At 48.2% G+C, this 23049-nt stretch overlaps 1 protein-coding gene and 1 long non-coding RNA gene across 2 annotated transcripts; both read right to left on the bottom strand.

Moving 5' to 3' along the window:
- Positions 1–1805: 1805 nt before the first annotated feature.
- Positions 1806–8274, bottom strand: LOC118934783 (uncharacterized). Its single transcript, XR_005033591.2, has 3 exons — positions 7972–8274; positions 6025–6621; positions 1806–3078 (listed from the first exon to the last, which is right to left on the bottom strand). It is a non-coding gene; the product is annotated as an uncharacterized LOC118934783 (long non-coding RNA).
- A 3367-nt stretch (positions 8275–11641) lies between these two features.
- Positions 11642–20365, bottom strand: BOLA3 (bolA family member 3). The gene is made up of 4 exons (XM_036930596.2): positions 20202–20365; positions 18080–18203; positions 16234–16322; positions 11642–11885 (listed from the first exon to the last, which is right to left on the bottom strand). Exons 1-4 carry the CDS (start codon positions 20253–20255, stop codon positions 11820–11822), a joined length of 333 nt encoding a protein of 110 aa, XP_036786491.1. The 5' UTR covers positions 20256–20365; the 3' UTR covers positions 11642–11819.
- Positions 20366–23049: the final 2684 nt, after the last annotated feature.

Genomic DNA, 23049 nt, shown 5'->3' with positions numbered 1-23049 from the left:
CAGCCACTTCCCAACGCTGGAAGTCTTGCAGATACCCAGGAAGCTCAACCCCAGGCCCAGCAGGCATCCCAGTCCCATCCCTACATTTCAAATGTCTTCCCAGGTTTTCATCTTTTTTCTGCACATGACCCCTATTCCTCGGGGCTAACCCTCCCCCCATGTTTTCTCTTGACCTGTACCCTTTGCTTCTCCTCTGGGCTGTGGGGCTGTGCCTCCTCAATCACTCCCTCCCTGCGGCTCCTCCCAACCTCCCAGCCTCACACCACCACCCGACTCCCTCCTTCCTATCACAGTCACATTTCTGCAGGTCTAGACAACCCCTGGCTTCAGTTTCCATACCACTCACTCACCCATGTCTCTCAGAAAGAGCTGTCTTCTAGGTGAATGACTCTGTCCTCACTGACGTCTCTGAAGCCCTACCTCAGTGGGCTCCCCTGGAAACCCTCCACTCCTGGGTTCCACCACCAGTAACATTCCTTTGTCCCAGGACCCTGAAGTCCTCTGTCCCTCTCATGGCCCCTTGTGCCCTTTAAATACAGGTGCCCCCAAGAGAATCACCTCAGTTCTCCCTGTGGCCTGTAGGCTTTCCCTCAGAGGCCTCAGTCAGCCCACCAGGCCTCACCTACGGCCTCAGATGGTAATTTCCAAAACTGTACCTAGCTCTGATCTCTCTCAGGAGGTCAGGCTGCTGGACAGTCTGCATGGTTGTTTGGCTGGGTCAAAGCCTTAACACGCCTAAAACTGACCTCTCAACTCTTTGCCATATTTTCCTCTGGCTATTTGTGCCCCCATCATTCTGGTCACATTCTGACATCTATCAAGCGCGGATTTTACCCCCTCAGCTTGCCCCTCCTTGCCACTATCATTAGCAACCCATACCATGCAGTTGTACAATCTGTGCACTGTACAAGGCTAGTGCAGGGGCACCATTCACACAGACTGCCACGTGGGCCTCAATCCTTGGCACAGGCTCCTATCCCCAAGGGCAGGAGCATGCTGGAAGAAGACCACAGCAGGGTCTTCCAAAGCTTGGGGCCTAGGGCAAAGGCATCTCATACCTTTGTCTAAAAATGAGGCCTTCCAGAATGACAGGTGGCTTGCTTAAGACAATCCACGTAGGAAGTGGCAGAAGCCAGACTCAAACCCAGGTATGTCTGAGACCAGAGCCTTGCCCTGTCCAAATATGTCTCTACTTCTTCTGTACCTTAACAGCCATGTGCCCTACCCATGAAAGGAACTTGAGGCTGGACCAACAGCCTGGCAGTCTGTGGGCACAGGCTACAACAAGGTGGCTCTGCAGAAAGACTGGTGTTCTTTAGAGCTTTTTTAACAGGTATTGATATTTGAAGGGGGGCATTCTAGCCCCCATTTGATCTCTCTGTCTACCTCAAAGCCAAACCCAGATAATCTTCCTAAAAATTAAATTGGATGATACTATTTTCCTGTAACATTCAAGGCTCTCCATTTGGTACAGCTCCCAGGATAAGGTAAAACACCCTAACTTTGTCTTGGGGTCCCAAAGGACCTGGCCACAGCTCCCATCCATAGTAGCATTGCAGTTTGCTTGGTGTCTTCGTCTGTTTTTGTCCTCAGTACCCTCCGCCCCCGGCCAAGTGGCTTCTCATACATAAGAGGGCATTCACACTGGTGGTGGTACATGTATGCTACCAACAACTCTCTCCTTTTAAAATCCATTAGGACACTCAACATAAACTATAAAACCACTCTAAGTAAATTATCAGTAAGAACAAAAAGATCAGCAAAATTTTGCTCTAGGAAGTATGAATAAACAGGAAGCCAAATGATCTGAAACCAAAGAAAAGCTTTTACTGCACAAAGAACAACAAACATTAAGAGTTCAAAGACTAGGAATGAGTCCTTTGCAAAAAATGCAAAAGGTTAGACAGTGGTTACGATCTATTTTCAAAAATATCAGAAAGACCACCTCACCTACTCAACAGAGGCAAAATCACTAGGTAACAGACCAGACAGCATCTATGCCAAAAGCACAACTGATGTGCAGAGAACAGAATAACCGAAGTAGATCAGTAATCAGCTACTGAACATGAATACACAAGGCCATCAGAGTCCTGGAGAACAGAGCACCAAAATGCCTCTGAGAACACTGAGAGTCCCCTAAAAACAACATGGAAGAATGGTTCTGAATCAGTAATCAATGGTCTATGGTAAGAAAAATATTCTGAATGAGGTCAGATGAGAACTGATCCCTCCAAGGCATGGCAGTGGCTTGGTCCATCAAAGAGTGTGAGTCCTGGAAACTAGCTTCCTCCCAGTCAGCCAGGGAAGCTATAAAGACATCAGGTGACTCTTCAGCCATGTTCAGATTGGGAAGCCTGAGCAAAAGCTGCCGCCCACCCCGCGGGTCTCCCATCTCCTCACTGCACAGCAGCGCTGGGCGCCTGGGGACCAGGCCCAGGCAGCCAGGCAGCTCAGAGCAGAGGACCACACTGGAGACCGAAAGGTCCCTGTGAGCTGGCAGTTCTACACAATGTCATTGCTAAAGCAGTAAATGACTAAGTAGATATGGTACAAAAAAGGAAAAGTAAATTAACTTCTTGTTTTTAAATTAATAAACTTTATTTTTAGAGTTTTAGGTTTATAGACAAATTCTGCAGTAAGTAGAAAGTTCCCATCCTCTCCAATTTCCCATTATTAACATCTTGCATTAGTGTGGTACATTTGTTATGATTGATGAGCCAATATCTATACAAAATTATGAACTAAAGTCCATAGATTACATTAAAGATCACTCTTTGTATCGTACATTCTGTGGATTTGGACAAATGTATAATGACATGTATCCACCATCATAACAGCACACAGAATAGTTTCTCAGCCCTAAAAATCCTCTGTGCTCCACCTATTTATCCCTCGCTCCCCCAGGGCCCTGACAGGCACAGATCTTTCTGCTGGCTCCACAGTCTGGCCTGTCCCGGACTGTCACAGAGCTGGAGTCATCAGCGTGCAGCCTTTTCAGACTGGCTTCTTTTACTTGGTAACAGGCATCAAGTTTCCTCCACGCGTTTCTGTGGCTTCATGGCTCCTTCCTTTTCAATGCTGGAATGAATACTTGTCAATTACATTAATGTGTTTTGAAAAAGGAAGGGAGGAGAGGGGTTTCAGTGGGCATGGAGGGAAGACTTGCCTGTGGACAGGGTGCCAAACCTGAGTGGAAGCACGCAGCCCAGGGGGGAACGCGGGGGGTGAGGAGGAGAGGGGGCTGGAGCAGCCGGCAGGACAGGAGTGGGCTGATGCCATCGGTGCTTTGACAGCACCCCTCTAGCTGCTGGGTCAGCAGTGGGAACTGCCTCGGAGACACATTAAGTCAGAGGGTGCCCAGGGCTCCTGGAGCTGGGATCTCTTGTTTTTTGTGGGGTGCCTACAACATGGCCTCACTGAAAAGGGTCAGTTGTTAATTGCTATGGTTACCATTTTAATAGTATGTCTCCTTCAGATTGAACCATATTTTATTCCTTACTCTTTAATCAACATTATATTCTGCAGGCAAACTAATCCTGGGTCAGCCCCTGACATGCGGACTCAAGCACATGGGTTTTATTACTAACATGGGCCATCCAGTGAGCCAGTGTTAGAAGGGGCTTAGCAGGATTTTGGTCTGTGTTAGGTGATCATGGGGGAAGGTTCAAGGAAGTTGCTTCAGCAAGCAGGACTAATTCTATGATCAGGGTGGCAGGATGGTGGGGAGGGGACCTGTGGAGCTGCAAGGAGTGCCCCTTCCCACCTGCTGCAGCCACACTGAGGCACAGAGCTCCAGGATCAGTAATCAGTTTGACTTAGAAAAACACACACGGTGGGAACCTGGAATTCTTAAGAAATACACCACATTTGTCAGGGAAAGGACAGAGCTTGAACTCAGCTATGCAGAGCAACTTGGAATCTTTTGAAAAAATACGAACCCCAAAAAGAACTCGAAGGAGTAAAAAGAGTTCAGGGTACTTCATGTGTATTTCCTTTCCACCCTTGAGCAAAATGAGCCATCACAGTGGGCAGCACGGACTTCTCCCAGAGAACCTGGTCTCACAAGTGGGCTCTGTTCCAGACCTGAGCAGGAGTGGAGTCACACTTCATGACACTTGGGAGGCACAGCCAATGACAGAGACTTGCTGGACGCAACTTAAATCTAAGTAGAAGATGCTCTGAGCAAGATTACAAAAAGACTGATAGAGCACAGCAATATTTTGAGAAAATGAGGAGTACATGAACGTTTTGAAAAGTAGACACTGAAAAGGCACACCAATGAGCTAAAAAATGTCACCAATGGCAGAGGACAAAAAAGCAGATTCCTCATCAGTTCTTCAAGAAATCCAACCACGAGACTGAATGAATATTACCATCCTCATGTTTCCAACATCTTTCAGAAAATACAAGAGGTGGAGGAAAGAAGGATAGTGAGAATTGGAGAATCAAAGAAGCTGGCAGCGGTTGATCCACAGGCAAATAGCAATCTATGGGAAATACTTGGACAGAAGTAAAGGCAGCTGAATTAGTGACTGGAAAAATGTCACAGCTGGTAATCAACATTTTTCAAGTCAGAGTTTGATCCTCCTGGAGACACGTGCGGTTGCCCAGCCAAGGAAGTGTATGGTGTCTGACAGCAGCCTTTCAAATTCCAAAGAAGATAAGCCAGCAGACAAACCTGATTGCAAATCTAAAGGAAAGGTATAGCTGTTCATAAAAATAAGTAAGTTTTCCTAACCAGAAAAGGGAGCTCATTGAGGCAATGAGTTCATGATCTTCAAACCCCAGATTCATGGCGTCAAAAACCTAAATTGTAGGGAGTGCGACACCAGAGGATTTCAGCTATCTCCCACCTCAAAAGAGAAGGAAAAAGCTATAAAATAAATTAAATAAAGAAATCCAAATGGAGATGGATCAAAGAGATGGCATAACAAAGATGAACAATGATGATTTAAAGAATCCTCAAATGGGAGACCCAGCCAGTTTTGGTCACAAATTATAGAAGTCAGCCAAAGATACAGGAAAACTGTGACAAAGCCTGGCTAGCTGAGGTGGGAGGCAGGATCCCAACACCAAGCGAGCAGGCCTGACAACAGAGTAGAATGTATGATGTACAAGACTGAGAGAACAGAGACAGCAGGTACACAGAGAGTGAGGTGAAAGCTCTGGCCATGGATTGTTAACGAATATGATGACAAGGAATCCCTTCCCACTACAGGGACTTGTCAATCTCTCTACACATTTGAAGGCCCGAATGGAGGAAGCATTCCAGTAGTGGCAGCAGAAACATTGTATGTTAGAGGGAAATAAAGGTGAATCTGCAGAGAAATGAAGATGAAATGGATTACATCCCTACTTTATTTGTCAAAGTCTATTTGAAGAAAAATGTCAGAGGCGCCAAACTGTATATTTGATTGATCAAACTAATGATTTGAAATTACCAATTGATCAATTAAGTTGCTGGAATTTTTTTAAAGCAGTAAATGTAAAGGCTTACTTTAGAAGATAATATGTTTCGCTTTGGCCAGAATAAAATTAAAATGTTGCACATTTTTAAAGAAATCTGGCCACGTAGACAGCTACCAAGCCCAGTGTTTAATTGTGCCCAGTAATGAATCTACCCAGAGATCCCAGAGAACCAGCTAGAAATGGGTCCGAAGGAAAGTGTCAGATTGAGAAGTTCCTTTTCTCTCTCTCTTTTTTTTTTTTTTTGGCTTTGAAAAGGATTTATTGAAGTCCTTCCTACTTTTAAATTGGACAATTAGCATCTTGCCTCTACATTATGGACTCGTTTGAGCAGCTCAAATTGGAGGATCAGGAAGCGGCTGCAGCACTCATGCCTGCGGCTGTGGGCCATTCATGTTCCAGAGTTCCCACCGTGAGCTTATGTTTTAGGAGGGCTAAGAGAAATGAGATGGACTTGATTTAATGACACTCTGACTTACAACAACAGTATATAATTTTTAAAGTTTTGTAATTAAAATTCCTTTTGAATTATTATGCCTTTACTGACATGATACTCACAAAGCTGCTTATCTGGATCCAGACCTCTTCAGGGAAATCCAGTTCTCCTTTTTAAGTCCTGCAGCAAGAAAATCAGCTGACCCTTAAACCACAAGGATTTGTTTTAATGAACCATAGATGCTTCTCCCCACTTCAGCCCTAGATCACCAAGTTTAGGCAATAAACGGGAGACTTAAGATATTAAAACCTGACCTTCCTATACCAGATGATACATTCCTTTCCAAACTTCTATCTACTGGAGGAAATTTAACAGCGAAAAAGCCTAGAACAGGGCAAGTCAACGTGAGCTTCCAAAAAGCCAGCCTTGAAAAACATCCTGTTCTTTCGACCTGTGCAAATTTGATTCAGAATAGTTCGACTGGTTTGTGTAGAGCAAGGTGGGGGGCCTTTATTTCACTGTAAATTGCTTAAGTTGTCACCTCAGCACCAAGAACAATGAAGATACCGCACGTTGACACAACAGTTCAAGGTACTTTGTAGTTTCAGATCCTCTCGTCAATGCCTGAAGTATTAGGAAAAGTATTCAAACAATTTCTCAAGCGTCAGGAATTTCCATTTCCACCCAAAGTATTCTTTGTTTTCCTCCAGTTAAATTCTCTTAAATAAAGGAAGAAAAAATCTTTCAGGTTAATACTAACACGCTGAGAGGTTAATAGCGCAGGTGCGGACGCCTCCCTCCCTAACCTTACTGTGGATGAATCTCTCAGCCTCACCCCGACAAGGCTCTCCTTTAAGCCCGCGCTGTTTGCGCGAAGCAGCTACTTCCCGATGTCCGTAACTGAGGGCAGTTGCTTGCGTCTCAATAATACAAGTGCGCTTTTTTGGTGCGGCGTCAAAGATGTGATTATTTAATATTTCCAAAATGTTTAGAATAGGGTAACTTTTAGTCAGCCAACTGGATTGTGATTTCTCTTGTGGGTTTTTGTTTTTAAAATGCTTTCCCTCAAACACAGCCGCAATTCCCAGACAGAATATATTTGTATTTACTGCTATTTAAAAACTAAAGAGTCATCCTCTATAGCCTCTTAACTACACCGATACACAGTGACTGCAATGGGTTAGGACTTGATAATATGGATGAATGTTGAACCACAATGCTGTTCATGCGAAACCTTCATAAGATTGTATATCAATGATACTTTAATAATAATTTTTAAGAAAACTAAACAGTCATCAAAACAAGGAAATTCTGAGAAACTCTCATGGCCAACAGGAGCCTACAGAGACATGACAAATGTACTGTGGTGCTGTGCAATGGATACCTGGGAAAAGGCATTAATGAAAAAATCATTCTGAATAAACTATGCACTGTAATTTGTAATATTATATCAATATAGGCTCATTAATTGCATTAATTGTAACAAATGTGCCACACTAGTGAAATGGGGGGACTCTGGGTTTGGGACGTAGAAGAACTCTCTTACTAGCCTCTCAATTTTTCTGTAAATCTAAAACTCCTAAAAACAGTTATAAGATGTTATATAAGCTGTTCTAAAAAAAAAAACAACCCAAAAGTTATGACTTGAACTTCAGTTGTTTTTAACTTTTTACTTTTTTATCGATTTGTTTAGCTGGTTATTCCGCTCCCTAACCACTGTTTTGTTTTCACCACTGCTGGGGAGGTTACCCGCTGGGTGCGACACCTGAGACCATCATAGACACCTGGGTTCTGAGTAAGTTGTTTGAATAAAGGTCAACATGATCGTTTCTTTTTCTTCTTATTCTCAAAGAAAAGAAATTGTTCAGCATCTTTTAGTTGTTACCCTCTTTTCTGCCTCTTTAATAAGTATTTTTCTCAAAAACACAGCTAAAGCACATAAATCTACATTTACATTCACGGTGTCGGGGTGTCTTACCACAACCTAAGAAATGAGTGAGATCAATGTCCTGAAATGCGGTCCTAACGACAGACTTAATCATACAGCATTATCAGAGCAAACGAAATACCTGCATACGGTCGGCAGGTCGTCCCGCCCGTCCAGCAGCGCAGCGAGAGGAGCCGGGTGGCTTGGGGTTCGTCTGGTTGCTGGGAGGAAAGCCGACCGCCGACTCAGGCCGGGGCTCGGACACCTACCTACAGGCGGGCGCTTCTCGCGCGGCCGCGAGGAAGCGCGGGGGAGGAACGCGGGCGCTCCAGGCGCTCCGGGAAAGTGGTCGCAGCTGGTCATTCCTCTGGGATCCCCCGCAGGCCTCCGCCCACGTCAGGTCTTGCCCCGCGCGGCCGAGGCTCCCCGCTGCTCACCGGGTGGAAAGGGGGCCGCGGCGGGGGTGGGCAGGGCGAGCTGCACGTGCGCAGCGGCTCCGGGCGGGGCGGGGCCGATCGGGGGCGGGGCCTGAGTCGCGGGGCTCCGAGTCCACCCCGCGGGGCTCTGGGCCGCTCTCCGCGCCCCTCGCTGTCCGCCCCTCAGGTATTTTTTAATACCCCAGGCAGTTCTAATTTGCAGGACTGAGAATCACTCTGCCTTCTTTATTTCTTAGTGTCAGTTCCTCTCAACTCGGACTCGCCTCCTCACCCCGCGGACCGGTTTTCAACTTCCGCCTCTCCGTGCTAAGTTCTCTCCGTCCCGTCAGACTAGACTGCCTCATTCGCGGAGCTTTCCGCCAGCCCCTGGCTATCCTCGGCTGCGAGCGTCTGGGTGGAGGCGCTGTGGCCCCAGGGCCCTTCCCAGGCTGCAGGAAAGCTGCCCCACCCGCTAGTTGGGTGGTCCAACCCGGGGGCAGAGGGGCGCTTCAGGAACCCACTTCGGGGAGGGCTGTGGACCGCAGGGTCCCTTAGGCTGACCTGCCTAGTCAGTAAGCACCTGCCTCAGGGGTCTGAGTTTTCCCTTGGAAGGCTGTAGTTTGTAAAAGGACATGTGGCTCAGAAATCATGTTATCTTAACTCAGCAGTTTACACAAGTAGCACTTAAAAAGTAACACATGTAATGTTACACTCAGGCCACCAAAAGTAATTTTTTCTTGTTTGATCAACTAAAAAGCAGCCCTGCGATTCCTCTCCCAGCTGTCCTTTTAGTTTTGGTGGAAGAACAACTGTGGTGGGGACAGGGGGCTATCTTCGATGTTGTTGCCAGATCTGGGAGCAGACAGGTGGCAACGGCAGGACTGACACATCTTGTTGTGCCTGAAGAGTCCCCTGGGGTGGGGGTAGGGTGGGCAGAGGAAAGAGCCTGCCCTTCTCTGGTGTCCTCAGGCTCTCAGGAAGCCAGCGGGGCCACATCCCTTTTTCCTCCTGTTGCTTTGTCCCCAGCCTCTTCTTCAAAGGAAGAAACCCTACTTTGGCGATTGCTCCTCCCTCCATCCACACCAGAGACCAGCAAGAGGCCACAGAGTGACAGGACTCCTGGACTCCAGCCAATTAGTGCAGGGTGGCTCCTGACTCAAGATGGACCAAGCAGAGGCCTTCCCTGGCATTCTTTGTACTGGTACTTGGAAGGACAGTCTGCTCTTCCAGTAGCCTGAACATTAAGATAAAAAATGAAGGCTACTGCAGTATAGTCACCAATCTAGGTGGAAGCCAACCCAGAGTGAGAGATAATAGAGCTGATCCACAGAGAGAAGCAGACAGGGGAAGTGGACGAGGCCCAGTGGCAGTGGTGTTGCTGACACTGAGCTGTACCCGTACCCTTTCTGCTGCTTGGCTCTTCAGCCCTTCCTTCCATACGTGGATTGCCCAGTATTCTCCCAGTAATGCATGAGTGCATCAGTTATGTGTCACTGCATAACAACTTACCCCAAAACGTAGTGGCTTAAAACAACACATATTATCTCACAGTTTCCATTGGTCAGGAATTGAGGAGTAGCTCAGCTGAGTTGTTCTGGCTCAGGCTGCAGTCAAGATGTCAGCTGGGGTGAGCTTTCTGAAGGCCTGACTGTGTTTGTGATTGGGAAGGATCCATTCCAGGATGGAGCACCCAGATGGCTCTCTTCTTGGCAGGAGGCTCAGTTCCCCACTGGCTACTGGCAGGCCTCTGTCATTGGCTATTGGTAAGAGGCCTCAGTTCCTCACCACATGGACCTACCCACAGGCTGCTTGAGCGGCCTCACAACATGGCAGCTCCCTTCCCACAGAGCAAGCGATCCGAGAGAGGGCAAGGAGGAACCACAGTGCCTTTCGTGATAGTTTCTGAAGCTGCACTGTCCACGCTTTAGACACAGATCACTACGCCCACCCTCAAGAGGAGGACATTTAGGCTCCATGCAAGAAACGAGAGGAATCTGATTCAGTTCTGGCTGACCACTGCCCTCCTCTTTTGCCTGTGGGACACCAGGTTTAGGCATTTCCCCACTGCACACCTACAAGCTGTCCCCCAGGGCGTCTAGCTCCTAGAGGTGCATGGGCGCTCAGTTGTTTCATCCTGCCTTATCAGCTCTGACACAATTGCATCTATTCCTCGGAAAAGGCAGTTCTGCCTTGGCAGGACACCCATCCCTCCCCCAGAACCAGGAAGGAGAAAATATTTTTAAACCAAAAAATGGGGGCACAGTATGTGAACAGAATATTTAAAACGTGTGCTGCTCCTTAACTCTGGGACTACATACACTTACTTGTTCAGGAGGCAGGTGGGACCTTCAGAGCCAGTAGTGACCACTGACTTCCCAGGTGGTTGGGTCCATGAAAGACAAAGGAAGAGTTTGAGGAAGGAGTGGATGGTAAACCTGCCATCGCCATGGTGACCTGGGTGCCAAGGACTGAGTGCAGCAAGGGACAAGGTGAACTTCGAAAGCTGTCTGAGAGGGAGGTGTGAGCGGGAGGGCAGTAGCTGCACTGTGCGGGAGGGTGAGCTCACCAGGGCTCTGGGTTGCAAGCAACAGACACTGACCATGCTGATGTCAACAGAAAAGAATTTAGTGACAGTATGTAAGACAATCACAGAACTTTTGGGAACCCTGGTGGACCCAGCTTCTGAAAATGGGCAGGAACAGGAAGGCTGTGGCCAGAGCCTCGTGATCACACCCAGAACCCACGACCACCAACACGGACTCCAGAGACAGCAGCTTGTAACACTGCTGTGCCACTGCTTACAGCCAGAACACTGGATTCTGCTGGCAGGCCAGTACCCCGGCTTCTCAGCTCCCCTGTTCCCAGGTCCAAGCCCAGGGAAGATCTGTCTTATTGGCCAAGTGTAGATCACCTCCCTGTGCTTTATTACAAGGGAGCTAAGAAAGCTGGGCTTCCAGCTTCTGCTGTGGGAGGTAGATCCACCTCCCGCTAAGATACAAAGGGTGGGGAACCTTGAAGTAGGAAGAAGACCCTGATCCAGGGAGCCCAGGTTCCTCAGAGTCCACTCCAGAGTAAGAAACTGAGTGTCTAAGATCATTCCTATAAGAAGTTTGGAGCGGAAAGGAAATAAACTTAATTAAACTTAATTATGTGGTAAACAAATGGAACAGTAAACCACAGGGTTTTTCTTTTCTGTATGATTAAGGGGGTCTTGATGGCAGCTTCATGGAAGAGCAGTTTCACAGAGCAGGAGAAACAAGCAAGTCTCTTGATAAAGCCAGACTTAGCTGGCACTGCATTCTGCCTCTGAAGCAGCAGGACAGAGCTGCCCGAGATGAGACTGCTTTGGACAGAAGGACATTGCTTCTGAAGTAAAAGAATGAGAAGCATTACTAATGATTCTTCAAAAGCTGTTGCCTTTAATACCTAAATAAAGAAATATTCTTCTATAATTATAATATGGAAATGTCTATGAACAAAATAGGCAAATTTTGGCAAATGCCTGGGGAGGAACGGTGTCCATCAAGTTTATCCAAGGTCGTAAAGCAGCAGCATCTATACAGCCAGGGCGTGGTCAGTGTTTGGGGATGGAGGTAAATATCCGTAATCCATGCATCCCTTTGATTTCTTCTTTTAGTGCCTAGTTGAGTAGAAAAGCGTCATCATTTATTTGTATTTGACATTGATTACAGTAAGTCTCTATGAGAGTATCTTTATAAAGCTGTGTCTGTAGGAGACTTTGCACATGCTTTGTTTAAGCAGTTTTTCCTTTTTTTGGAAACCATTTTTTTGAATCAGTATCTAACATGGCTCAAAAATCAAAAGGTTAAAAAAAGGCACACAGTGACGTCTCCCTCCCACACCTGCCCTCCATCCCCCGGTTTCCCCCTCATTCCCAAAATAGAGAACTGTTGTTAGTTTCTTACGTATCTTTGCAAGGACTTAAAAATGTACATTCAAGCTAATATAAATATATATTCCACCCCGCTACCTTTTTAAAACACAAATGGTAGCATTTCAAGCACACTGTTCTACACTTTGGTTTTCCCCAACCATTGGAGATTTTCCATGCTAGGCACAAAGAGCACCATCAATCTTGTCTATACCAGCATAGTATCTATCACATGGATCTAAAGTAACTTTTCAGCCTCTAACAATGAACTTTTAGGCTGTTTCCTGAGTTTTTTTGCTATTTCCAGCAATGAACAGCTGTTCTTAAAAAAAAAAAAAAAGACTAATTGGTTTTTACTTTACCAATTTACTTTATTTTATATCAGGAGATAAAGGTGTAAACTTATTTATGAGATTTGTTTAAGGCTAAAGTGTCAGGGCCAAAAATTTGAATGAGCCACCACAGTCAAATCAGTATTTAGCCCTTGCAGCACCAGGAAAGAAGCTATAGGACCTGAGGGAGGCTTGGACCACTCAAGGTTAGAATCAGCGCAAAGGAGATAAAGTCCTTTTATACTAGGCCCAGCCCTGATCTTCACGGTAGGGTAGCCAGTTTTTTCCAGACTGTCCCACAATCTCCCTTCTCTTAGGGAATGGTTCCTTTCCACTTCACTTGTATATTGCCAGTGGGACTACCAATTGGCCTCTATTCAGGCAGCCATGTGGCACCTGGCCCAGCCTGATTGGTCCAGGGATGACACATGACCCAAACAGGGCCAATCAGAATTTCCACTGGCCTTTCCCGATGTGCTGCCTTGTCCCTTGGGTCACTACACTGGACTGTCGGTTGGAGGCAGGTGGGGGCCACGTTCTCCACCAAGAAGAGAAAGTCCATTTCCAGTACAGAAAATAAGGCCAACACACAGAGATAAACTGAAAGCTCAGAGAGAGACAGAGAGAATAAGAATATGAAAGAGGGCAAGCAGATGAACTTGTTTAGGACCCTGAATTTAGTTATGCCAGAAACCAGATAACTTCATGGCCCAGTTAATACCCTTTGTGTGCTTATGCTAGTTTTAGCTTCATCTGTCACTCACAGCAAAAAGAATTCTGACACATATGGTCAGGCTTATAGTCAGAAGGGTCCTTAGAGACAATATAGCCCTATCCATTCCCTTGGTAAAAGAGAAATAGAACCCATCCCTGTCCAAAGTCAGCAAGCAAGAGAGAAACAGAATCAAGAACTGGACCTGATGTTTTCCCTCCTGGTTTCCCTTGCATTCCTGTCCAATTCTGATGCTAGGAGCCAATGAGCCACCCACCATCTCCATATTCACATACAAGCCCCTCAACTATGCAGACAAACAGACCTGTCCCAGGGAAAATCCTCATGTCCTCGCTGGGGGACAGACACACAGCCTGGGTCCACATGCTCTCTGTAGGCATGGAATGCTCCCTAGAGGCTATCCCTAGGCCACCATCCTTCAAGCCTCCTTGGCTAGGTGACAGCCCAGCCACACTGTCACATATGAGGCCTGGACTCCTCATGCCCTGCCCTCAAAACCCTCCCAGTGCCTTCTCCCAGCTCACCCACAGCCCTCTGAGAACTCCCCAACACAGGTCACAGGACCTTATAGCCTCAGAGGGCCTTGCAGATCACCCGGGGCACTTCACAGTTGAGGAAACTGAGGACCTGGTAGGGAAGTAACTTGGCTACAGTCCCACAGCAGAAAGATAGCCTGGGTAACATTTTTCAGCACCTACTACTATGCTGGGCGCTGACAGCACAGGAGAGGAAGGCATGGGAGAACCATGGAAAGGGAAAGCAACATACATCTGCCACAGATGGACTCAGAACCTGGACTCCCAACCTCTAAAAGACGGGCAGCTCATGCCAGGCCCAGTTCAGACTCGTTCTTACAGACGGTTCACTTCACTCCTCCCACACGACTCTCACGGCCACCATCTGCAAATGTAACCCTCGGAAAATGCCCACAAGCACATCGGTACATTGAGATATATGCACTAGAGCCCTAACAGCTTGCGGTGGCTAATGTGAGCCTCGGTACAGCCTTGCTGTGGCCAGGCTCCAGGGTGCCTTTCCTCCCCTGCCAACCCGTTCCGGCCAGTGGTGGTCACCTGGCTATGGAACTGCATGGCGTGCCCAGGACAAGCAGTGCTTGGGCAGGCAAGGCGGCTCAGCTGCTATGGTAACCCTGGTCACAAGCATGCCAGTGCTAGGAGGTGAACTCTCTGAAATGGCACACCTCGCAGGCACCCAGTATTTGAATTCTCTGTAAGTCAAAGCCAAATGGAGGCCGGCTCTCCCTACTGTCTGCACACATTTGACAAACACTGACTGAGCAGCTTTAGGTGCCAGGCCCTTTGTCAGGTGTCAGGGACATGGCTGTGAATAGAGCAGACCCAGGCCCAGCCTACACTGGGTTGGCTTCCCAGGGGGATGGCGGACAAGTGAGCAAGGTTCTCCTGCTAGGATGAGGTTCCTTCCTGTAGCGGCCCAGAGGTAGCTTTCGCCCAAGATGATTAGGGTGACATTCCCGCAAGCCCAGGGAAGCGCTCCCTCCCGCTGGACATGGTGCAGGTTCGGCCCGGTGTCATATATGATGACGATGGCGGGTGGGCGGGGGATGCAGCTGACATTTGTTGAGGGCTTATTATGTGTCAGACTGTTTTCAGTGCTCTACGTGTACTTCATCATTAACCCCAATAACAGCCTTTTGAGGCAAGTTCGGTTACTCTCCCCAGAACAGATGAGGAAATTGAGGCAGAGGGAGGCTGAGTAACTTGCTCAAGGTTACACAACTAGAAAGTAGCACAGCCTGGATTTGAAATGTGGGCAGTCTGATTCCAGACCCTGCATTCTTACCACTTGTAACTGTGGCTTCAGGCCAGGGGATGCACTCAAATTAACAGCACCCATGGGAGTCTGGTCACACTAGGCACCCTGACCAGCTGGGGATGATCTGGGCCAGTCAGCTCTTTCCTGCTTCGTCTTATACTTGGCTCTGACTCCTGAGATCGCATGGTGCCAGAAGCACTTCTGGAGGAGGGAAGTGGTTGCTGTTCCACCCTGGACCACCAGCACACCTTCTAGGTACCCACATCTTTACTTCATGAAGAATCCAAAGACGGACCCAGAAGGGAACTGCCCACCAAGGGCTGACAGGATTAGGGGCAGACAGCAGGGATGTAAGTATCCAGGTCACAGGGCAGAAAACACTAGAGTCAGAGGGTAGAGAGGTATTTGTCCCCTGCCAGGTAGGGGAAACAGCGTTTGAGCTGTGTGGAGGAAAGCAGGAAGGGAACCCAGGCAGGAGGTCCGACCTGGGCAAAGGTCCAGACGCACAGGAAAGACACTGGGCAGGGGCTGAGGGAGGGTTCGTACAAAGAAAGGTGGGGAAAGGCTCGATGTAGAAGGGGCTGCAGAGGGACGCTCATGACCAGAGCTGTGCTTCACCAAAGTTAAACTAGTTCACAATGTGCAAGACCTTCCAGAATGATTTCAACACACCTACTGAAAGGGGCAAGTTTATAGACACAGGCCCAGGGGTCAAGGCTGCTGTAAATTCCAAGTACAAAATAAGCATAGATGACATATAAACTGGCCCTTAGTTAAATCTGATGTTCCAGATCCCTCTTGTTCTGTCACTGGGTATGGGGCAGCTGGAGCAATTCTCAATCATGCTGTGACTCAATTTACCCATCTGTAAAGCAGTCCTAAAAAGAGGCTAGAAAATAATCTTCAGATCTATAAAAACATACCTTTCAGGACTCCTAAGTTTCCAAATACTATTCAGTATGTGACAATAACAGCAAACATTGGGAGTATTCAAGGAAAGGCAAAATAACTATTGGGTGGCTTGTTTACAATTCTGAATAAAATTTGTATTTGCCCACAATCTGATTCCAGATTAGTTCCAGATTATATATATTTCTTCAGGTCCTGAGTCCAGTTTGCATGACTGTGCTTCTGCATTCTTCTTTCCTAGGGCTGACAGTAAAATACCATCCCCGCTCAGCAGGCCCTGCTGAACACTGCAGGCCAGCGGCAAAGGAGCATAGTTGCCTTTACTGACCTGATTTACCATCTGGTGCTGTTGAACAGTTCTCTTCTCCTTAAATTCTTCTGACTCGATTTTGATTTCATACATTGCCCCACAGCCTCCTGAAATAAACATAATTCAAAAATGTTTCAGTTACTAAAGTTATAGCAGCCACGTCCCATATGTCCCTGAAGTACTGTACAATATAAAGAAGGTCTGAATATTATTATTCAGCAGGAAGCTGCTAAGACTGTTAGGAAATGATCATGGCTTATAATCTTTCCACTTACTCTTCTGTCAGGCTGCTGTGATCCAAAATGTGCCCTTCGTTTTGAAGGGCAGTTACACTACCCAAGACTATTGCTTGTGGGGCAGGAATAATAAGGCACAAAGCATGGGAAACCTATGAAATGTAGGCTTTCCTAGCATTTCTCTTTACTAGGCCAAAATACCATGGAAGAGGATGGGAGGGATTGGAATCCACTGAATTTTAGTGCCTAGCAATTGGTATTTTTAAAAGTGCAAAAACACACTGAAACTTATTTTGAACATTGTGTGATATCATCCAAGAGAAAAAAAGGAACAAGGAAGCATGAGAGGGACAGGGACGCCGCATCCCAGAGACCACAACGTGCTGGTCCCGGAGCGCTCGGGGAGGTCCTGCACCTTCTGGCCCCCAGGCCACACTGAGTGTGTTGCCTGGGCTCCCGCAGGGAGGGTGCAGCTTTCTGATGGAGCCTCCTAGCAGAGCTTGTAGGAGACACATCCCCCTGCCCAAGCTTTGTCTCCGCAGCACTGAAAAGTGACTGCTAATGACTGATGCAAATAGGCTGCTCTGGCATAAACCAGTGTGACCAAAAAAGCCTGCGCTGTTCACCCCAGGCCATCGTATGACAAGTGCAATTTACTTAATAGGCTTTGCCACCCTTCTCTTATGTTCTCCAGGAGTCCAAGTTAACCTTTGGTTAAACCAAGGTTCCTGGCCTTGATTCCCTTTCTGCATTCTGTCCAGAGCTGGGCAGCGCCAGACTGGAGGTCAACTTCCAGCTCTGCCCTGCTTGGGTCTGTGGCAGTACAGGACTGGTGATATCAAGGCCTCAGCACTGGCCTAGTCACCCAACTCACTATTCCCATGGACCTTTGGACTGATTAATTTCCTGTAGTTTCCAGAACAAAAACTACTTCCTTAACTTTCTCCCAATCCTTGTAAATGTTATGTTGTCAGAGAAGCCAAAGACTGTGTCAGGTGGATGCCTATCTCACTGCCCATGACTAGGCAGTCCACGTGTGTGTCTGGATAAAGGCCCCACATCTCTGGCCTGCGAGTGCAGAGGCCAAGTCCCCAGCCTGCTCTAACACAGCCAGCCTGAACCATCTGAGAAAGGCAGGGCCTGGCCGAGGCTGCTAACTGGGCTCGTGACAGAGTCTGCCCTGGGTCCTGGTTCTTTGCCCTCTCCAGGCTTATCCCTTCATGACAAAAGCAAGGCAGTTATTTTCCTTAAAAGGACAAAATCCTCCTGAGGTCTGCACCCAGCCCTGACATTCTAGGTGTCAGAAGAATGTGGGGAAATTAAAATAAGGCTCAGCTCGAAGTCAAATTAAAGACTGGAAAGCTGAGCCCAAGGTTGACCTCATCCAACCTGGCCCAGGCCAGCAAGCGTTGAGTCCTCCCAGCCGGGACTTGTCCCCACAGCTTTCCTCCCATGTTTCTGCCTGCCCACCTCTACCCCATGAGGCAGAGGCCAAGTGCCATGTGTCCAAAAGCCACACATATTGAGAAGCTGTGGATGGCACATTCCTTCTGCCAAGCCCCCTGCTCTCTGCCCCTCTGAAGGGCAAAATCCTACCAAACTCTGGGAAAGACAGGAGAAAACCTGACCTGAAATGTCGGTGACTTTGATAGCTGTGGCTTGAGGAAACTTTTCTTTGAGAATTTGGGTCACTCTGAGCTCCCCCTCAGTCTGCGAGGCAAACATCCGCTGGGCACAGTGGAGAAGAGGAAGCTGCCATGGAACAGAGGAGAACCATGCCTGAGAAAGAGGATGCTGCCCCCAGGCCGGGCTGGGTCACTGTCCAGGCCCCACCTGCTGCTTCCCTGCAAGGCAGGGCCCCAGGCCCTCGCCAACATGGCCATGGGCAAAATCAGAGGGACTGGGTGATGTCAGATGTCCCTTTAAGCTCTCCAGGACACAGAATAAACTTGGGGGGGATGGAATTGTAAGGAACTCACTTTGACTCTAGAGACAAGGCCCCACACTTAATTCCATAGATTTTTAATTCCCTATGATAAGGCTGTGAGGAGCAGTATCAGGAGGGGCCAAATGCCACCCTCCTTTAGGCCTGGGTAACATTCCACACTCTTGCAGTGGGATGCAACCTTGTGACCCACTGCTCAATAAGACAGCTACCCTTGGCAAAGTGTACTGATTCTTACTGGGGAGAAGCAGAAGTTCTCTGTATGACGACCTGGAAGAGGAGCACCTGTAGATATTTACTATTGGCAACACCGCTGCTGCCTTCCCCACTGGCTACCACAGGGAGCCAGCATTTCTGATGGGAACATGTCTCGATGCTGAGAGGGGAAGGAGCACAAAACCGGCTGGCAGCCCTTTGGCCAGTTTGAGCACATGCTAAAAAGGGAGACAGAAAATAGAGCATGGCAGGCCTTGAACGTCAGGCTAAAGATTTTGGACTTTGTTAGACAGGCCTCTTGATACCAAAGTAACCTATGTGAAGCAATGCCCATTGAAGCCAGTCAGGAAAGATGCCAGATAAGAGGCATCAAAAGGGTGGCAGGTGGTAGAACACCAGCGCTATTCATTGAGGGCTGGTGCTGAACATACTGTCCCTTCACTCCTCAATCCTGCCCATCCTCAGGCCTTTCATAATAGCGCAGAGCAGGCCTGTGTTATAGAATCGCAGAGCACCTTCTTTAAAATGGCCTGTGCCCTCACTCTTTTACCAACTGATCTCAAAGGCCAACACAAGAGCCTGTGCTGTTACTGCAGCCTTCCAGGGCTAAGCCCAGGGCAGGCCCTTGGGAGGACTTGGGTGTTGGATGGATGAATGAATGAATGAATGAATGAGCAAGGAAGAACCACACAATTTGGGGCGTGCCTACTGGGCACCTGCAAAGAAATATCTTTTCTAGCAGGCAGCTGAAATGCAGGTCAGGAGAAAGACCCGGGCTGAGGCTGTCTGAGGGTTCTGCAGAGAGAGAGAAACTTGATGTTGTGGGCCTAGGTAAGATTGGGGTGGGCTGGACCTACCTCTTCTGAGGACAGAACCTTGGGTGCAAACGAAGAAAGGGTTAGAGGCTGGCAGAAGCGGTGATCATTAAGGTGTAAGGGTGGTTAGCACTGCTGATACCCTTCATCTTAGCTCATCGGTGGGCAGCTGCGTTAAAAGAGCAATCTACTGACAAAATCCCCAGAATGCCGCCTGTGCACGCTGCAAGTCACCAGTAAAGCTGCTCGCCATGCTTGCCGGAGGCAGGTTCAAGAGCAGAAGAGAAAGAAGAACGTGAGAGAAAAGTGAAAGAGGTGGATGGAGTGAGCAAACACTCAGAAAGAAGGAGGTAAAATTAGGAGCGCGCGTGGTGAGCGCCCTCTGGGTCTGCGGGGGTCAAGGTCACAGAGGCTGGGCGGGCGTTCCAGAGCCCACGCCGTGACCCCAGGCCGTGGCTCCACGCTTCGGCTCGGTAGGTCCACACTACGTTTTCCGTGCCCGCCGTGCTATGGCTGTTCGTGTGTCTGTTCCGCTCGCCCCCAACCTCCGCCCGACTCGGGAGCTCCCCGGCGCGCCGGGGCCCGACATTTCCCCGAACGCCGGCTGCCGGGGCCCAGCGAACCGAGTCAACGAGTGAATGAATGGAAGAGAGAAAGGAAGGGGCAGCCCCGGGGCCTGCGCGGCGCCCCCAGCCCTCGCGCCGGCAGCGGCCCACCCCGCCGGCCTTCCGCAGCCCCCGCCCCTGGAGAGCGCCCGGCCCTGCCCGCTCTCACCCCGCGCGTCCCGCGGAGCATAGGCGCCGCCGCGGCCGGGCTCCAAGCCGCCATGCCCGGCCGACGCGGCCCGCCGCCCGAGGTCACCGGGTCGCCCGGAAGGCGCGGAGCCGGGCACCGAGAGCCGCTGCCGCAGGCGAGGCCGCCCTCTACCGCCCGGAGGCCCCGAGCCGCCCCGCCGCTGCAGGTCTGCGCCTCCCGGGGCTGGCTCCACCCACCGGCCCTCCTCTGCCCAGAAACACTTCCGGGGAGCTCGGCCATGTCTGCTGACCTTCCCTGGTCCCAAGGTGTCCCTGGTGCCCCAAGTAGAGCGAATCCATTCCTACTCTACACCGCCGGCAGCTGGCTTCTAAACTGAGGAACTCTGTGTTCTCCCTACAGAAAGGGGAGCCATGGAAAGAGTTAAAGCAGGGGAGTCGTTTTCAGATTCGCGCTTCAGAAAGATCACTGGCTCCTGAGAGGAGGAGTGAGTGTATAGGGCTGCTATTGGAGGCAAGGACGGAAGTTCCCCAGGCTGTTGCACGGCCCAGGTGAGACTTGAGGCCTGAATCCGAGCTGTGTGCGCTGCAGGGATACGTGGATGGACTGAGATGGGGGGTTGGGGGCGGGGGGGCAGTGGCGGAGAATGAGAGACTGGACGGAGGGGTAGGGGTGTGGAGGGCGTCTTTTCTGGCTTGGCCAGTGGTGGGGGTAGTGGAGGCCTAAGTTTAGGGGTGAAGGGGGCCAACTCAGTTTTGAATTTATCTGAGTTTAAGGTGCCTGCCAGACAGGGCCCAGCAGAGGCGCAGTCTGGAGCCACAGACCATGAAGTGTTGAGAATGGCGTGGAAGCTGAAGCCAAGAGAGATGGGTAAGATAGGCAGACTTAGCTGACCCGTCTCTGGTATTCTTCACACAGACGTCAAGGCCGAAATTCAAGCTCCTTCTTTCTAGCAGTATTTGTTTGCATGTGGTCCGGTATACCCTAAAGGCTTTACCGGCTCTTTTTGCTATTGCATTCCAGCCTATGCAACTGGTATGTTCAGCGTTGCACTTGGATGGGTTGCAGGACCCTCAGTTGTTCTTAAAAGCTGTCAGCTAAAAATTTGCTCATTCATTCTGGTATTAATTGAGTAACTCCTATCTTTTGGCCCTTGATGCTTTCTCCTTTGGATTACTGCAGTAGCCTCACATGATTTCTTACAAATCATGGTAGGTGAAATTAGGGATAATTTGCTTTTAATTGTTCTTCATTGATGTAATTGGAATTGCCAAAATACTTTTTCCATCAGCTGGTGGTAAACCACCCCTTTGCTACTCAAAAACCACGTTTCAAATAAGGCAAACCCTCCCAAAGCTCTACTAGTCACATGACCCAGGTCTCTCCAGTCAGGCCTAGGGGTTGGGTTAGGGTTAGTCACATGACCTGGCCCAGACCAGGGAGAGTTGGTCTAGGGACTTTCATGGAACTAGGGAAAAGAAATGATCATTTGCAACTGGATTGCTAAACTAGTAGGAAGCCTGCTGCTGGCAGCCATATTTGTAGTCATATGAGCAGTGTCACTTTGGAAATGAAACAGACAGAAACAGTGCTGAGCAGAATCATGTTTGGTGTTTATGCAGCTGGAAACATGCAGTGCCAAAGATGAGCACCGAAGATATTTTAGTTGGGTTTGTCACGTGTAACTGAGACCTGTGTTAAACTCACTGGTTTATATTTACAGAATTCCTCCTCCTTTCCAGTACTTTCGTTTATCTCCAAACTTCTTCCCCATAATTTAACAATTGCTCACAATGTGTTATTTTGGATTACTGTCACTTTGCCCTTGTCCGTCTCTTACTTATGCAAACTGTTTCCACATTGCTGTCAGAACCATCTGAAAGGAAAACCTGCCCATTATTTGCTTACTTAAAATCCTTCAGACTTATTCAACATAGTACTGGAGGTCCTAGCCACGGCAATTAGACAACACAAATAAATAAAAAGCATCCAGATCGGCAAGGAACAAGTTAAACTGTCACTGTCTGCAGATGACATGATATTGTATGTAAAAAACCGTGAAGAATCCACTCCAAAACTACTAGAACTAATATCTGAATTCAGCAAAGTTGCAGGATACAAAATTAATACACAGAAATCTGTTAAATTCCTATATAGTAACAATGAACTAGCAGAAAGAGAAATCAAGAAAACAATTCCATTCACAATTGCATCAAAAAGAATAAAATACCTAGGAATAAACCTAACCAAGGAAGTGAAAGACCTATACCCTGAAAACTACAAGACACTCTTGAGAGAAATTAAGGAAGACACTAATAAATGGAAATACATCCCATGCTCATGGATAGGAAGAATTAATATTGTAAAAATGGCCATCCTGCCTGAAGCAACCTACAGATTCAATGCAATCCCTATCAAAATATCCACAGCATTCTTCAACAAACTAGAACAAATAGTTCTAAAATTCATATGGAACCACAAAAGACCCTGAATAGCCAAAACAATCCTTAGAAGGAACAATTCCTTGGAAGGAGGTGTGGGGGACTTTATGCTCCGCTCTACTACAAAGCCACAGTCATCAAGACAATTTGATACTGGCACAAAAACAGAGCCATAGATCAATGGAATAGAGAGCCCAGATATAAACCCACACATATATAGCCAATTAATATATCATAAAGGAGCCATGGACATACAATGGAGAAATGACAGCCTCTTCAACAACTGGTGTTGGCAAAACTGGATAGCTATATGTAAGAGAATGAAACTGGATTACTGTCTAACTCCATACACAAAAGTAAACTCAAAATGTATCAAAAGACCTGAATGTAAGTCATGAAACCATAGAACTCTTAGAAGAAAACATAGG

Source organism: Manis pentadactyla, chromosome 2 (assembly GCF_030020395.1).
Source record: "Manis pentadactyla isolate mManPen7 chromosome 2, mManPen7.hap1, whole genome shotgun sequence".
Taxonomy (NCBI): Eukaryota; Metazoa; Chordata; class Mammalia; order Pholidota; family Manidae; genus Manis; species Manis pentadactyla.
This window is presented reverse-complemented; position numbering and strand designations above follow the sequence as displayed.

Bases quoted from the DNA above. Each gene is read 5' to 3' on its own strand.
- BOLA3 (XM_036930596.2), bottom strand. From the start codon at position 20,255: ATGGCGGCTTGGAGCCCGGCCGCGGCGGCGCCTATGCTCCGCGGGACG. The intron at 18,204-20,201 runs GTGAGAGCGGGC...GTTCCATGGCAG, and splicing joins TGCTCCGCGGGACGCGCGGG to CTTCCTCTTCTCCACTGTGC. The intron at 11,886-16,233 runs GTCAGTAAAGGC...CTACTCAACTAG, and splicing joins AGCACCAGATGGTAAATCAG to GCACTAAAAGAAGAAATCAA.